Raw genomic sequence first — 17,007 nt, 5'->3', positions numbered from 1 at the left:
CATAAGACTCAGAAACGATGCTTAGTGGATGTCCCCACGAGGTCCCGGACTCATCAGCAAGAACCTTCTGAGCTGCATAGCGAGTCAGAGCACCAGGGCCTAGGTTTAGGGATTAAGGGGGTCCCGGCCCCCGGGCCCGTGGTTCGAGGTAGGATGGTACTCGCCCTAGGGGGGCAGGGCGTGTAGGCTTAGGTTACGGAACCAGGCTAAGCGGCTACACAACCTTGGACCCCAGCAAAGAACGAGCACATCCTCCTGAAGCCTGTTCCCAGGTGCCCGGTCCCTTTTCTCCTGTGAAACAGAGGGCCTAGGGCAGTGACGTAGCATAGCAACTCAAGAGAGGCCTCAGATGCGTCACAGATGTGAAGGACCTCATGGGGGGGGGTTTAGCATAGTGAGAGGTAAATAAATTAAAACCGCATAATCCTCAAGGACACAGTGAGAACAAATCTTTCCTTAATGAATTGGTACAAAAGAATTGTGTGATGTACGCCAAGGGCCGGGTTTACGAGGGCGGACCTCCACCGCCTTGGTCCGCACAGTGATGCTACCAATTACAAAGGAAAAATTTTCCCTCAACCAGGTCCTAGGGATAAAACTTACGGAGGTGCTCAATGTTCCATGGATTAGGTAGTTGCATGCCTTCCTTCGTAGCCAAGCGAACAGATCCGGGTCGGTACACCTTTGTCACCTTAAAGGGTCCCTCCCAGCTGGGGGAGAGCTTGTGCAGGCCCTCTCGGTTTAGGATTCACCTTAAGACTAGGTCCCCGACCCGGAGCTCCCTACTACGCATGAATCGTTGGTGATAGCGCCGGAGCGCTTGGTTGTATCGTGCGTTTCGGACTGCTGCTCGCCATCTCCGCTCGTCGGTGAGGTCCACGTCTTGGTGACGCTGCTGTTCCTGCAAATTCTCATCAAAAGCCTGGACTCGTAGAGAGCCCATGGTGATCTCCGGGGGAAGGCATGCTTCATCCCCGTAGACCAAGAAGAAAGGGGTTTCCCCTGTCGCCCGGCTGGGAGTGGTCCGGTTCCCCCATAGCACACTCGGAAGCTGATCAATCCATTTTGCGCCATGCTTCTCAAGATCACAGTAGGTCCGGATCTTGAGTCCTCTGAGAATCTCAGCATTAGCCCGCTCGACTTGGCCATTGCTCCTGGGATGCGCCACTGAGGCGAAACAGAGCTGGATGCCAATGTCTTCGCAGTACTCTTGAAAGTATTAGCTTGTGAACTGAGTCCCATTGTCAGTGATGACCCAGTTCGGGACCCCGGACTGGCACATGATTGACTTGAGGAAAACGGTTGCTGACGCCTTGGTGATGTTGACCACTAGGGTTGCCTCCGGCCACTTGGTGAATTTGTCAATGGCGACATAGAGGTATCGGTACCCGCCGACGGCCCTAGGGAAAGGTCCTAAGATATCCAACTCCCATATAGCAAAGGGCCAAGAGGGAGGAATCATCTACAGTGCTTGAGATGGAGTGTGTATCTGCTTTGTATAGAACTGGCACGCTTTGCAGGACCTTACCAACTCAGCTGCATCCTGGAGCGCTGTCGGCCAGTAAAAGCCATGCCGGAAGGCTTTACCGACCAACGTGCGGGATGAGGAATGACTTCCGTACTCGCCTCCATGGATCTCCGCGAGCAAGTTGTGGCCCTCTTCCTGGGTGATGCACCACATGAGGATGCCGTTGGCGCCACGGCGGTAGAGATCCCCTTCTACCACCGTGTATCGCTTGGCCATCCGGACTATGCGCTCAGCAGATGCCTGGTCTTCAGGAAGAAAATTATCTTTCAGGTAGACCCGGACCTTAGAGATCCATGCATCGGGACCTTCCTGAGAAACTGGGTGTGGCTCCCTGAGGTCTTCGGGACCCTTGAGGGAGCACACAACCCTTGGCGGGCTCCACGGATGGAGCACCGCCGGGACCGCTAGCTTCGAGGTGCTAGTCCGACCCCCTTCACCCAGGTCGGCAGGCTGGGCGGAAGGTTTCAGCAGACGTCTCTGGAAGACGCCCTCGGGCACGGGTGCCTGAGTCGATGCGCTCGTGGAGAGTGCATCAGCTGCTGAGTTGCCTTCGCGTGGAACATGTTGCAGTTCCAGCACATCGAAGTCCTTCTCCAGCCTCTTCACATGAACGAGGTAGTCTGCGAGCTGGGGATTGTTACAGCAACATTCCCCCCGGACTTGCCTGATGACGAGTTGGGAGTCTCCTTTGACCAGGAGCTCCCGGACCACCAGGGACAGAGCCGCCGTAAGTCCAAAAATTAAGGCCTCATACTCCGCCATGTGGTTGGTGGCCTCAAAATCGAGGTGCACCATGTACTTCAACTGCTCACCACGTGGGTCGATGAGGACCACGCCAGCCCCTGCCCTCTTGCTGCGGGCGAACCCGTCAAAGAAGAGTGTCCAGTGGGGTTCGGTGAACACTGAAGCCCTGACTTCCAGACGTGGGGGGTCCGAGCCATCACCCGGACCCCCAGGGACGCTTGGCGATGGTGTCCATTCCGCGACGAAGTCAGCAAGGACCTGACTCTTGACGGCGTGGCGTGGCTGGAAGTCGAGTTGAAATCCAGCAAGCTCAGCTGCCCACTTGGCGATGTTGCCCATGGCGTTGGAATTATGGAGGATGGCCCTCAATGGGTAGGAGGTCACCACCACAATCTTGTGGGCCTGGAAGTAGTGGCAGAGTTTCTTGGACGCAATGAGTATAGCATAAAGAAGTTTATGCGTCTCAGGATACCTGGCCTTTGCCTCATGAAGGACCTCGCTGACGTAGTAGACTGGCTTCTGGACTGGATCCTTCTGCTTGAGCTGGGGACTCGCCGGACCCCAGGTTGCTTGGTGCTTCTCCGGGTCGGGACCTGGCCAGGCCCTCCGAAGTAGGGCCAGTTGTTGGAGAGGTGGAGGCCGGACCTCCCTCTCTTGCAGGAGGGTCCGCGGGGGCCCCCTGCGGGAGATGCTTGGACCTCTCGGTGACCAGCACCATGCTGATCACTTCGGCCGTCGCTGCAAGATAAAGGAACAGTGTCTCACCTGGGTCCGATGCGACCAGGACCGGCAAGGAGGTGAGGTACCGCTTCATCTCTTGGAAGGCACGTTCTGCCTCTTCAGTCCATGTGAATGGACCGGACCCCTCATCAGCTTGAAGAAGGGGAGTGCCCTCTCTGCCAGCCTCGAAATGAAGCGGCTGAGGGCTGCAAGGGACCCCGTTAACCTCTGTACATCCTTGAGGCGCGCAGGGGGTCTCATTGCCTCGATCGCCCGGACCTTATCCGGGTTGGCTTTGATCCCCCGGTGGGAGACCAAGAAACTAAGGAGCTTTCCCGCCGACACGCTGAAGACGCATTTCTCGGGGTTAAGCTTGGTGGAGGTCGCTCATAGCTTGTCGAAGACTTGAGCTAAATTTTCTAGGAGGGAATTTGATTCTCTAGTCTTGACTACGATGTCATCAACATACACCTCAACTATTTCTCTAACCAAATCACCTAAAGTGATGTTCATTGCACGAGCAAAGGTGGGTAGAGCATTAAACAATCCATAAGGCATTACTATATAACAATAAAGACCATCCACTGCTACAAAGACAGTATGCTTCCTATCATCCCTAGCCATTTTGATTTGGTGAAAACCAGAATAGGCATCTATGAAAGATAGCAAATCACACCCGGAGGTGGAGTCTACAATCTGGTCTATACGCGGAAGTGGATAAGGGTCTTTGGGACATGCCTTATTAAGATTGGTGTAGTCAATGCACATCCGAAGCTTCCCGTTGGCCTTGGGGACAATGACCGAATTGGCCAACCACACTGGGTGATAGACCTCCTCGATGAAGCCAGCCTGTAGTAGCTTGCGGACCTCTTCACGGATGAAGTTTTGCCGCTCGATGGACTGCTTGCGTGGCTTCTACCGGACCGGCCTGGCATCTGGGTGGATCTTCAGATGATGCTCAATCACCTCCCTAGGGATCCCGGGCATCTGTGATGGTTCCCAGTCGAACACGTCAACATTTGCCCAGAGGAAGGCGATGAGCGCGCTTTCCTATTTCTCTCCCAGATTCCTACCAATGCGGGTGGTCTAGGAGGTCTCCGCTCCGACCTGGACAGTCTTCACGGGTACATCGTCCGTATCGGACAGACGGACCTTGGGTGCCTTGGCCAGAGCCTTGGCACGCGAGGTAGAGGGGTTGGACCCCTGGGCGCCAACTGCAGGTGCTAGCCCTGTTGCCAACGCATGGAGTTTTTTGACCGCCACGATGGCAGCGGCTCGGTCGCTCTGGATGGTGAGGACGCCTGCCGAAGAAGGCATCTTCAGGACCAGGTACCCATAATGGGCAATGGCCATGAACCGGTACAGGGCCGGTCTTCCGATGATGGCGTTGAAGGGGAGGTTAACCTCCGCAACCTCGAACTGTACGTTCTCGGTAAGGAAGTTGTCCTCCGTCCTGAATGTAACCGGTAGGGAGATGGTCCCCACCGGGTACACTGGGTCCGGACTCACTCCGAAGAATGGGCGCGAAGGAGTCATCTTGGACTCCGGGATCTGCAGGTGTTTGAACGCTGCATAGCTGATGACGCTGAGGCCTGCACCTCCGTCGATCAGCACGTGGTGGAGGCGGACGTTGGCGATGGTGGGTGCCGTGAAAAGCGGTAGCACACCAGCTCCCGCCATGTTCTCCGAGTAGTCCGACGGCCCGAAGGAGATAGTGATGTTCTTCCACCGCTGGTGGGACGCCGCCTTCAGCGTCGCCGGTTTCACCGAGAGGACCTCTTGGCGAAGGGTCTTGATGTCCCGCCGGGAGACGAGCTCCGAACTGCCGCCGTACATCACGTACAGCTTCTTGCAGCGCTCGTCACCACCGGACTCGGAGTCGGACTGGTGGAAGAGACCCTTGAGGTCTTTGTTGGGGGTTTGATACCCCAATTCCCTCTCCGTCGCGGCCGCATTGGCGTCGGAGGCCTTCTCCTTGCTGGACCGCCGCGGAGGGGAGAGCCTTCCCTTGAAGCTTGGTCACGCCTCTTGCTGAGGTGCTCCGCGAGTTTTTGGCTCTCGCGGCACTCGGTGGCGCTGTGGCGAGCCACAGGATGAATAGGGCACGACCCGGGGTCGGTGCGCTATTGCCGTGGGCGCTTGCCGCGGGGATTCTGGCCCCCGGTCGTTGCCGCAGCAACAGCCAGACCCCCGATCCGTGACTTGTCAAAGCCACGGCTCTTCTTGTTCTTCTTCTTGTTGCTGCCAGGGGCAGCGACACTGGGCCCACTCGTCTGAGCGGGTCCTGCCTGGGTTGCAGAGTGCCATGCACAGCCTTCTGCTGCCCTGGCGCATTTGTCCGCCAAAGCGAACAAGGTGGTGACAGTTTCCACCTGGTGGGTCGCCAGCTTCTCCAGCATTTTCTCATCACGGACCCCCTGGCGGAAAGCCGTGATAATAGACGCATCGGAGATACGTGGAATAGTTCCACGCACCTTGGTGAAGCGGAAGATTAAGGCCCGGAGGGTCTCTCCGGGTTGCTACCTCACGGTGTGGAGGTGGGCCTCCACACCGTGCTGCTGATACGCACTGGCAAAATTTGCCGTAAACTGTGCGCAAAGCTCACCCCAGAATCGGACGGATCCTGGAGTAAGGTTCATGAGCCAGGTCCGGGCTGGCCCGGTCAAGGCTACATGAAAGTAACTTACCATAACGGCGTCGTTACCTCCGGCCGCCATGATAGCGGTGATGTAGACCTGCAGGAATTCTGACGGGTTGGTGGACCCGTCATACTTTTCGGGCAGGTGCGGCCGAAACTTGGACAGCCAGACGACCGCGCGAAGGTGGTCTGCAAGCGCTGCGAAGCCCACCCCGGACACCGGTGCCTGGATAGGTCCCTGCGGCGCCGGAGCCACCGCAGCGAATTCATCATCGAGGTCACGACCCTTGATGCTGAGCCGGCGACCACGCGCCCGCTCGATGGAGACACGGGCGTCCTCTCCCGCACGTCTGCGGTTGAGCTCCGCCCGAAGGTCCTCGGTCCGTGCACTCCTCACTGATGGTGAGTGCATAGAACCGGATGCGCCGCCCTGGCGACAGCGTTGCCTGGAAACAGATCCCTCCACTGAACATGGGGAACCTTACGCCAGGTTGAGGAGGCGGTCGACGTCGTCACGCCATTGCTTCTGGGCGTCGGGCGAGGCCGCCTCCCCAGGGGGGTTGCGAAGCAACTCCCTAGCTGCCATGAGCGGCCCATTCGGTGGGGGCACCGATTGGGCCGCAGAGGCCCGTGCCGCAGTGCGCTGTGGAGCTACCTGCGCTGCCACCCTGGACGTAGGGCGGTGTGAGACGTGTGGCGTCGTGGACGCCACTTTCTCACCCAACTGGAGGTCGTGGTGATCATCTTCCCGTGCCATTGTGGTCTTTGTGGGTCGACCGAGCGCAAACCAAACCTAGGTCCTCTACCTGGCGCGCCAAATGTCGGAGGAAATCTCCAGCTGGGGGGCGGAAAGCACCCGCCTAATCCTAGTTAAGGATGGGTTTGGAGGAGACCTAGGAGCACTCGATCGATGGGTGGTCGGACGCAGGAAAAACACAAGGATTTAGTGTGGTTCGGGCTATTAGAGCGTAATACCCTACGTCCACTTTGGTGTTTGTATTGCTTGAGGAAGCCTGGATCTGGCCTTGTGAACCTGAGATCCGTCCGGTTGAGATGCGTGTGTCCTAACGAGTGCATTCTCCCTTTTATAGTTCAAGGGAGGTGCTTACACTGTGCGGGGCCCCGACAGGTGGCCCCGGCCAACAGGAGCCTACTCTATGAGATATAGGGGTCTCCATCTCTAGCTCTTCCCTGTAGTCTTCTTGGTTGGAAAGATAGTGTGCATATCCACAGCCTTGATATGGTCGTGTGCTGCCTTGTAGGCACAGTGACCGCTGTCAGTGATACCCCACAGTGTGCGTCGTGCTGCCACTGCTGGGTCAAGATCCTCTGACAGGCGTAGAAGTCACGCAAACCCTATCGCGCTGTCGCCTCCGTGTGCACTGTTACAGCGCACACCTCAGCCCACCTGCAGCAGGCCATCATTACGCGTGTGCGCGACGCCGCGACGGGACTGTACGCTGCTTGCGCACAGTATTCGGTGTTACGACGCGCCACCTTGGAAACAGGCAGGCTTACCGTGGTGTCAGCCTCCCTACCTTGTGTGTCAGTGGCAGGCCATACCTTTTGACTTTGGCGCGCCCGGCCCAGCAACCAGCATTCAAGGTGGTGGTTGGGCTGAAGACCCGCGAAAGGCCTTGCACCATGGGCACGCGGCAGGGCCAGCCCTGCGACGACCGCGGAGGCGGCACGTGGCGGCACCTGACCCTTCCCTGGGGGGAGGGGTCCGGACCTCCAAGGCCGGTCGGAGCGGTCAGGCCCGTGGAGGTCTGGTCTCCACACGTGGCGGCTCCTGACCTCCCTGGGGAGTCCGGGTCCGCGGGAGCCACCCGAGAGTCTCCCTGCCTTCATGGGCACGTGGAGGCCCCGGTCCTTTAAGAGCAAGGCGAAGGTCCGGAGACCACGATCCCAGCTGTTAGGCCCGGGCCGTGTGCCACGTCACCCATAAGACGAGGGGGAGATTACGAATGGTGAGACGCTTAGGGCCTGGACACCCTAGCAGGAGGTACCGCTGTCCATATGTACTGACAATGTGGTTCATCTATTATCTTCTTCTTTATAGAATAATGTTAAAAGAAACCACAGTGTTGGCTAAGATCACCTGGAAATTATCATGTTGATCCAAAAAAGAGAACGAATATACACCAGCGAACTTTGACTTTATGAAAATATACACCAGCAGATTTTGATTTTATAAAGATTTAACGGTCTATACTGCATATTACCTCAAAAGATCCATTGATTTTATGAAAAGAAAAAGAAAAGAATACGAGCCATTGATTTTATGAAAATCTAAGTTCCGTATACAAACCAACAAATCCATACCAGTCTACCGGATATAATTAATTAGAAAAAGTTTACTCTCTTCAAGTATAGACAAAGTCTAAATAATCTCCTAAACAATTTTTTTATTTAATTTACCCCTAAAACTATATCATTTGATCCTTTACCCCTTAATAAGATTTATTTTTTATTTATCCATGCATAAGTGAACTCTTAAGTTAAAATTTTTGCGGATGATAGCAAATATCATAAAATATTTTAGAAAAATATATCATGATTTTTAAATCATTATTTTGATAGGGTATGTCATTTGATAATAGATTAACCCTTACAACACAAATTATAGAAAAAATAATGATGAAAAAAATCATAATATATTTTTTCGATATACGTTGTGATGTCCTCTCCGTGCAAAATCATAAATTAAGATTCCACTAGTGTATGGAGACACAAAAATGATAATGGTATCATATGGTAAATTGAACCAAATGAAATAGTTAAGAGAGCAAATTGAATCAAGAAATAAATAGTCAAGGGGTTTATCTGGACTTTGACCATACTTAAAGGAGTAGTTTGTATTTTTTTCATATAGCAAATATAATTTTGGGATTAAAAATATGCAAAATCGGTAGTTTGATTTCCCATGCGAGTTGGAAACACATACTCCCTCCATCCTATGAAGAATGAAATTATATTTTTTTTCAAACATGTTAGTGGTGTAACGAGACTACCAAAAATCAAGGATAGAAGCTAATTTTAGTATGCAAATCAAATCTGACCACTAAATTTGTTCAATTCTTAGGATTACACTCGTTTATGGGATTTTTTTTAAATGCTAGGATTGCACCCTTCACGAGATGGAGAGAGTATAATTAAATTAGTAGCTTGATTAAAAAATATAGGAGACAAACATATATGGAACTCTTTCTTTCAATCCTACCATATGATAATATGTATTTTCCTAGACAATCAAACTTTGATTCCATTCTTTGCCTCGAATATATAGAGGGAGTTGGTGTGAAAATAGTGTTCCAACATATTCCCTCTATATTTCACTTTTTCTAAATAGTTATTGGACCGAGCTAATAATCCACCCTAAATCTGCGTATATGGTAGTTAGATTGAATAATATTATTGTAGAACTGCAAAAGCAACTCACCTAGTATGTATAAAAGAGATATTGGGACATTCCCATTAGCTGATTATTGAGAAAGATTTATTAGAAACTAATGGAGATGCTCTTAGAGTCCTATTCCATGTAACAATCTCCTATACGGAGATACTACCCTACCATGGCTGGTTATAACAGCCATCTATATAATGAAAATGTCCAGCGCCTCTATGGGTTAAGCCGTTACATCAACTTCTACACAAGGAATCCTTGCTTTTTTCCGAAACACCAAGAGAACCAAACATACATCTTCCTTGCACCGTGCAAATCTTGTTTTGTCAGGTTGAAGCAAAAAAAAAATCCAAACAAACCCTTATGATTTCCTTTAACCGTGCATGGTGCTAAGTGCTATTACACAATATGTAAATTTTTTCCACGTCCGGAAGATTCCCACTGTGATTCTTTTTCCGCGATTTGGACTATAACCTCTTGACTCTACGCAATTTCATCCAATCATCACTTAACATCCATATCCTCCTCCTTCACCTGGTGCAGACCCCACAAGGATTGCCGCCCCCGACGTCCCCGACCTGCTCCTCCTTTCCTGAGCCGAGCTCCAGTTCCAAGAACTTGCCCACTGCTCCGGCCATCATCGAGCCGTGCAAAGAACCTTTGTCCACCCACTTCTCCACCCCAAGCCATGCCAAGATAAAGGTATGAAACCCTAGCTGTTCGTATTGATCTAAATCTGCACTGTGATGTTTTATGCAATATGCAGCCATGCGCCATTTGTTTGAAATTGCACATACCCTTCCCTATTGTTGGTTGCATGGTTTTGATCCAAAACTCCATGTAGAGTCAATTGTATTTTAATTTTGATGAACAATAAGCATGCCTAGCCATTGCTTTTGATACAAATCCGCACAGTAGATAGAATTGATGTTTGATGCGGTTCCATGCTCTTGAGACTCGCTAGCAAAGCTAAAAAATGGTTTGTGTTGGAAGAGTACGAGTCAACATATGGATCAGATACAGAAAATATCTTGATTAGCATATGCTAAAATTAAAAATAGCCAGAGATATGTTATGTTTGATTAGTTGTGTTCACTTGCTAGAGATATGTGATATTTGATTAGTTGTGTGCACATTAAAGTCCTATTTCATGTAACAATCTCCTATACCACGATTGGTTATAAAATCCATCTATATAATGAAAATGCACGGCACCTGGGTTAAGCCGTTACATCAACTTTTACATAAGGAATCCTTGCCCTTCTTTTTCGGAACACCAAGAGAACCAACATAGTACATCTTTTCTTGCACCGTGCAAATCTTGTTTGTCAGGTTGAAGCAAAAAAAACCCACACAAGACCTTATGATTTTCTTTAATCAGTAATCGCGCATAGGGTGCTAAATGCTATTACACAACATGTAAATTTATCCCCTATGTGATTCTTTTTCTGCGATTTGAACTATCAACCTCTTTGCTCTACGCAAGCTCGTCCAAAGTGTCAAACACTCTAACGACGGATTGCAACCTCAAACCAGGAATATTGTTCTCGTTCCCAAACAGGTCTCCAGTAGATGTGATAGGTCCGTATCGAGCCAACAACGTTTACTCTTTCTTTCGAACAACCTTACAAGGTGAAAGCTATGCTTGACTCCAATTCATGTTAGTTAAGCAAGCATGCTATTTGGCCTGTATGGTTACAGATTAAAACATCTTGCTATATTGGAAGTGACACGTGGTTGTTGTGGCTGCATCTATCTCTTCGGTACCCAGAATTAACCGACCAAGGAGGTACTCTGATCTATACCATCCCAAGGATCTCATGTAAACAAGGGAGGTCATGGAGTAAACCAAAGACCGATTATGCAAAGCCATGTTAAAGCTATAGCTACTGGCGTATCTCATACAAGAGAAAACGTAAACCATAGACGACTGGTAATGCGAAGACATGCAAAGTTCAGTTTTGCTGAGATCTTTTCAAAAAATATATCTAAAAGTTTAATTCTTTAGAAAAGAAATACACGACAAGTTTAGAGCAAAACTGTAAATAAAAGTTTGTTTGTATAACATACACATGCTTTCTATGCAAGTATGCAGTTATGGAGTTAACATCGTTTATTTCCATTGGACAGATTATTGCCGAACAAGTAAAGTGGAATTTGTAGGGAGTGTATACAAAAGCAATAAAAAAGAAATTCTACATCCATTACAGCTAGCTTCAAAAATAAAATTTAAAATTTTGCACAGCATAACTGTAAGTGATTACATAGCTAGCAGTTCAAGGGCGGGGAACATGAGAAGACTTTTTTTTTTTGAGACCACATGAGAAGTCAACTGGAGAGCACCACATGTATAGGATAACCTCTTATTATTAGCAGATTCAAGGAAATTAAAAGTAGTTATTTTCGTGACAGATGGGCCCTCAAAGCAGAGTGACAAATGTGACCCCGTGTAAGAGATACTTATACTGTTGCGCGTGGGAGCCTAGTACTCCGATGCTTCGTCTTTCAGGTCTGTGCTTGGGAAAGATGTCAGGAGATGACTGATGAGCTTCTTGATTTCATTAATTTAAGGAGATGTGAGCACTGAAAATCTGAAATACAATGGACGTATAACCTTGCTATGTGCTAAGCATAACCGCAAGTACACGTGCTGCCCCTTCACGCAGCAGCAGCGCGGCGCATAACCTTGGCGTTCCGAGTGCCCACGGCGCGTTAGTGCACGCGCAGGGCGCAACCGCCGCATCCGCGGCCATCACGCCGCCCACTTATCTCCTCCCGTCTATTTACCACCGGTGCCTCCTCGTCGTCGCCGTCCCGTGCGCTACCGCGCACCCGCCCGGTTCCAGTTCGCTTTCGTACGTGTTGGCGGCAGTTGCCACACGCACAGCGCGAAGCGATATCACGTACGACGGCGACAATGGAGGTGGCGGCGGCGCCCTCCCCGCACGGCGGCGCGAAGGGGTCGTCGTCGCTCGCCGGGCTCCTGGCGGGCGCGGGCTTCGAGGTCGAGGACCTCGAGCGCTGGCACGAGGACGTGCGGGAGGCGCTGTCGCGCATCGACGCGAAGCGCGGCCGGCTCCAGGGCCAGATCGCCGCGGCGTCCCGCGGCAGGCGCCGCGCTCCGCGGAGGGCGGCGGCGGCCGCTGGTGTGCATGGGCCACCACCACTACTTCCTCCGGCCGATGATGACGACGACGACGGTGCGTTCTACGCCCGGAAGGGCGCTGCCGGCTCCGTCCGGAGGAGGCTGCGGGCCGTCGCCGGCGACGCGAAGAAGGAGCGGCAGCGGCTGGAGGCCTTGTGGGGCGACCTCGAGGAGGCGCTCGCCGACGCCAGGGAGAGGCTCGCCCTCCAGCCTGCAGGGCGAACCGCCTAGGCCTCTAGCTCGTTCTTCAACTGTTCCGTGTACATACTCACTCGTCTTCACTTTCCACTGTTGATTCGATGCTGCTTCTTCCTGGGCAGCACGTACGTGTACAGGATCGGAGCATGTTGTTTGGGGAGGTTCTTCCTTTTTACCGTACCACTGATTTGGCACATTATGATTGTTTTCGCCCCTGAATTGGAAACTTCTTCATGCCACTGCCTGCCTTACAGCATTTCCAGTCTTACGGTATCTCCAAGAGTCTTTCTAAATTTCACTCTTTAAATTATCACTTAGAAATTATCATTTAGAGAGCCTTCTGCATAAAAATTAATTTCTATATATTTTCACTCTTGAACACCTTTTCTATATATGTTGTGTACACTCTAGAAAACCATTTTCGTTATCTATCTTTTAGCTAGCGAGAAATACGAAATGGAGTATGACTACATTTAGATAACTACTTAGAGAAAGCGGTTGAACAATTCAGTGGTAAAATGAAAGTAGCTAGCCATGTGCTCGACATCCTCATTTTGATTTCAAATGGAACATTTTGTGAATCTGATAATAGTGCGGTGTAGCCTTTGCATATATCACTCGTCATTGCAACAGTTCTCTCGGTCGGGGCGGACCCGTCAAATTCAAGAGTATCTATTTTTTAAAAAAATTATATGTAGCATATCCTATGTACATGATTTAAATACTAAATTCCAATCTTTCCTTTTAGGAAAAAAAACTCAATAGCTCACTCTCATCCCACCGCCGTCCCACACAGGCACATGCCGCCCAAAATCTTGATAAGGGGAGGGACATGGCCTTTGGAATAGAAAGAAACTATCTAAGTAGTACTCAGGTAGAACTTCTAAACTCGTATCTAGTTAGGATTATGATTTCACAGGAGCATGAGGGACAACTCGTGCCTCATGCAGGAGACACAACGTCAACACCTAAAGCAATACAAACCAGACGTAGGGTATTACGCTCTCGGCGGTCCGGACCTATTTAAACTTTATGTTCCTTGCATCTTCGAAATCCTGATCTCGGCGACACCCTACCAACAAACTCACCACTTTGGGTGTATCCTTCGACGGGCGTGGCGGTAAAACACCGACACCCCCCTCCTAGCCTCCCAACTCCCCTGTCGCCTCCCGATCCCCGCATCTCGCCCTAGCCGCCGCCCGCCCTTCTTCGCCACCCCGGCCATCTCGCGCAGGGGCCAAGCTCCAGCCGCCTGCCGCGCCGTGCAGGCGCCGCACAGGGCCACCGCGCACGTGCACTGGCGTGGAGGGTGAGATCCTCCCTCAATTTCACGCAACCATATTCCATCTACAGCTCCCGCGAAGTCCAAGGTGACTAGGTGAGGATTGACAAATTTATGGTAAATATGGTAAAGATGAGTGGGTAATGTGACCACCATGTAAATTGGTGGTTGACCTCCACAACGAACTCCCCCATTCTTCATCGACCGCTTTAAATTAGACAGGATCTTATGTTAGTTCACTTTTTGGGGCAACCAACCAGTCCAAGTAATTTGCTCTTATGCGCACAGGTGAAGATATTCCTTGCGAGTTGCGACGAAGGAAGCTACTGGTAAGTGGTAACTTTTTTCTTTACAAAATGTGGTAACTACTTGAACTATGGAGCCGGCGTATGGTCTGAATCAACGAGAGTGTGATGCTTAAAACTAAAAAAGGAAATGGAAAATCTAAATGGAGGCGAGCTCAATTTCTTCCCCTTATTAAAACCCACTTTACTTTTTGGGCCAAGAAACATTTTGAGCCTCATTTGGGCCGTCAAAAGGCCTAAACGTGCGCGTTTTACTGTTCACGCTTTCTTGAAAGCCCATCTTACGCACCTTCCTTTCTCCTCCTCGCCGTCGCCGCAATAAATCCCAGCAAGAAACCGCACCCCGCCTCGCCGCCGGCGGCTCACCGGAGACGGCACCCATGGCCTCCCGACGGGCGCTCCACCTCTTGAACCCCTACCGCAGCATCTCGTCGACCCCGCACCTCGCCTCCCTCGGCTGGTTCGACAAGATCAAGTCCACCTTCACCGGCAAGAAGCCCGAGGCCTCCGAGGCAGACTCCTTCACCCTCATCAGTAAGTCGACGATGCGCCCGAGCTCTGCTTCGGCTCCTCTCTGGCTAGGCTAACGGCGACGCGGCGGCATGACCAACTCTGCGGATTGGGTCTGATTTACAGAGTTCGCGGACACGATGGAGACGGCGAGGAAGGTGGGGACGTTCAAGAACTTCGTCGCCGGGCGGGCCAGCGAGGCCACCGTCGTCAACGCCTTCGAGAAGCACTCCGCCGTGCTGCGCTACCTCGGCGCCATCGACCCCACTGGCGAGGTACACACTGATTTGATTTTCCTTTCTTTTCCTTTTTTTGGTGGGGGGGGGGGGTAATAGAGGGCTTGGCATTTGTGTTGGAGATTGATTGATTGTCTGAGCTGTAATTTTTCTTCAGAAACTAAAAAACAGTGACAAGATTAACGCGACCAAGCACTGCAACTGCACGATTGCTGATGTGGAGCACATACTGGCCAAATATACATGGGCGAAAGAGGCACAGAAGAAGATGGTAAAGCTCAAGGAAGAAGGAAAGCCATTGCCAAAGACATTTAATGAGGTAACTATAAGAAGACCGACATGGATATGGAGCTTTGTGTGTTATTAAGCTTGTGTGGGATATGGCGCTATGTGTGTTATTAAGCTTGTGTGAGATGACTGCAAAATACACTCTTGAGGGGTATCGGGGATTGTTAGTTTGTTCAATTTGAATTATAGTCTATAATTCTACAATGCATTGAAGAGGCAGAAATGGACATCATAGAGAATCAAGGCTAACAAATAAAGACATACAAGAGAGTGAGGGGAGGCAAAAACAGAATGTACTAGTAGAGTGCATATTTTGAGTAATGTAAAGTTGTAGGCACATTCAGCTGGATAAAGGAAATTATATCATACCAAAAGTGACGTGTGATGTTACAGATTTATAAAGAAGGAAATGCAGTACCCTAGTTTTTCCATATTAGCTTGAAATTTTTCATAATTAAACGTCTTAATTGGTATGTCATGGTGTCGACATAATTCGGTAGCAGCAGGCTGATTAGGCTTTTTGTACCCTTTTCTCATTTTGTTTTCAGTTTTTGTGTGGTCATGTTTGATATATCTGACTTCTGATCTTGCTCCATTCACACATGCTATTTTTCATGTCTGCTTCATTATAAACAACTTTCTGGATTATATTTAAGGAACTTTGTAAAGCGCTCTGAGTAACCCATTTGGGTTGTGAAAAGTGTTGGATGGCATTATATAATATTCTATTTTTTTCTTCTTCTATTAACACCTGATTTCGATCTCCTTGACTGCGTTTTCATTTAGTTTTTTCTTTTTCCATTGTGCTGGATCGTTTGATATTTCTAACCATACCTTTGTTTTATTGTTTGTAGATCCAAAATCTAATGGGTTCTACACCAATGGATGTCGGCCAATCTAATCTGGCGAAGAGTGGTCAGATAAGTAGGAATGCTCTCTGCCCATGTGGTTCTAAGAAACGATATAAAAGGTTTGCTTCAAGAACTAGTTCCATTACTAAACTGCCATGCCGCTCTTTGATTGATGACATTTTCTATTGCTGCGATTCACATGTGCTGTAATGCCTGCAGTATGGTTTACTCATGGATAATGATCGGCACATTGCATAATTGTTCTTTTATATGAATATGAATGATTTTAGTGTAATAGTATAACATTGTAGTATTATATGTTGTGGAATATGACTAAGTAGATTTTGACAAAAGGATAACTTTTGAAGTCTAGGGATTTTGACAATAGTAGGCATTAGTTTTGAAGTCTACGGATTCTTGCTGGCGACCATAATCTAGTTTATTGTCCTCGCATTATCATGACAGTTTGTTCTTTGCTGCCTCAAATGTGAAGGTGCTGTGGAGCTTCATAAGGTGAACAACCATGCTTTCGTTTGCTTGCACATGATGAAGGCCGGAGGCAGCATTTAGGTTTGCTGTGATCGACAAAAGCTTTTTGGCAATTCTCAATGTGAGCATGCGGCTATTTCCTGGACAGCAAACCGTGCGAGCAGCCGAGCATGTGACTTTTAAACTTGTAAAACACCATGCATGAGCCCTGTACTTGGTTGTTGGGGGGGGGGACCTTTGCTTGAATTGCTTGATTTCTTGGTTGATTTTATTCATCCTTGCTGATGAATCTTAGTAGCATCCATTTAGTTTGTTCAGAGTTCTCATACAGGCCTGAGTATGTTTTAGGCTTTACTGTTGCCCAACATTTTCTGTTCTAGGTGGCATAAGGAGATATGATGGATGAATCTGAATAAAGCAACTGGCTTTTGCTTCGCATCTTATCATTGATGAAATTTGGCTCCCACTGGGCATTATTCTGTTTCTGTTTTTCATTTCCTTTTTCTTTTTTTGAAAAACGCTGTTAATCTGTTTTGTTGGCTACTCAAGAAACCTGCAAATATTGTGCATCCTGTACTAGTAGAAGCGTGCAGCGCCTAGGCTTAGGGGGTGTTTGGTTACATGGATTAAAGTTCAGTTCTTATCACGTCGAATCTTCGGATGCTAA

The 17,007-nt window shown here is 49.6% G+C and overlaps 1 protein-coding gene across 1 annotated transcript; it reads left to right on the top strand.

Moving 5' to 3' along the window:
- The first annotated feature begins 14,247 nt into the window (after window positions 1-14,247).
- Window positions 14,248-16,795, top strand: LOC112890053 (protein translocase subunit SecA). Its single transcript, XM_025956883.1, has 5 exons — window positions 14,248-14,500; window positions 14,603-14,751; window positions 14,870-15,031; window positions 15,855-15,970; window positions 16,345-16,795. The coding sequence occupies exons 1-5, from the start codon at window positions 14,347-14,349 to the stop codon at window positions 16,361-16,363; spliced, it is 600 nt and encodes a 199-aa protein (XP_025812668.1). The 5' UTR covers window positions 14,248-14,346; the 3' UTR covers window positions 16,364-16,795.
- The last annotated feature ends 212 nt before the right edge of the window (window positions 16,796-17,007 follow it).

Source organism: Panicum hallii, chromosome 4 (assembly GCF_002211085.1).
Source record: "Panicum hallii strain FIL2 chromosome 4, PHallii_v3.1, whole genome shotgun sequence".
NCBI lineage: Eukaryota > Viridiplantae > Streptophyta > Magnoliopsida > Poales > Poaceae > Panicum > Panicum hallii.
This window is presented reverse-complemented; position numbering and strand designations above follow the sequence as displayed.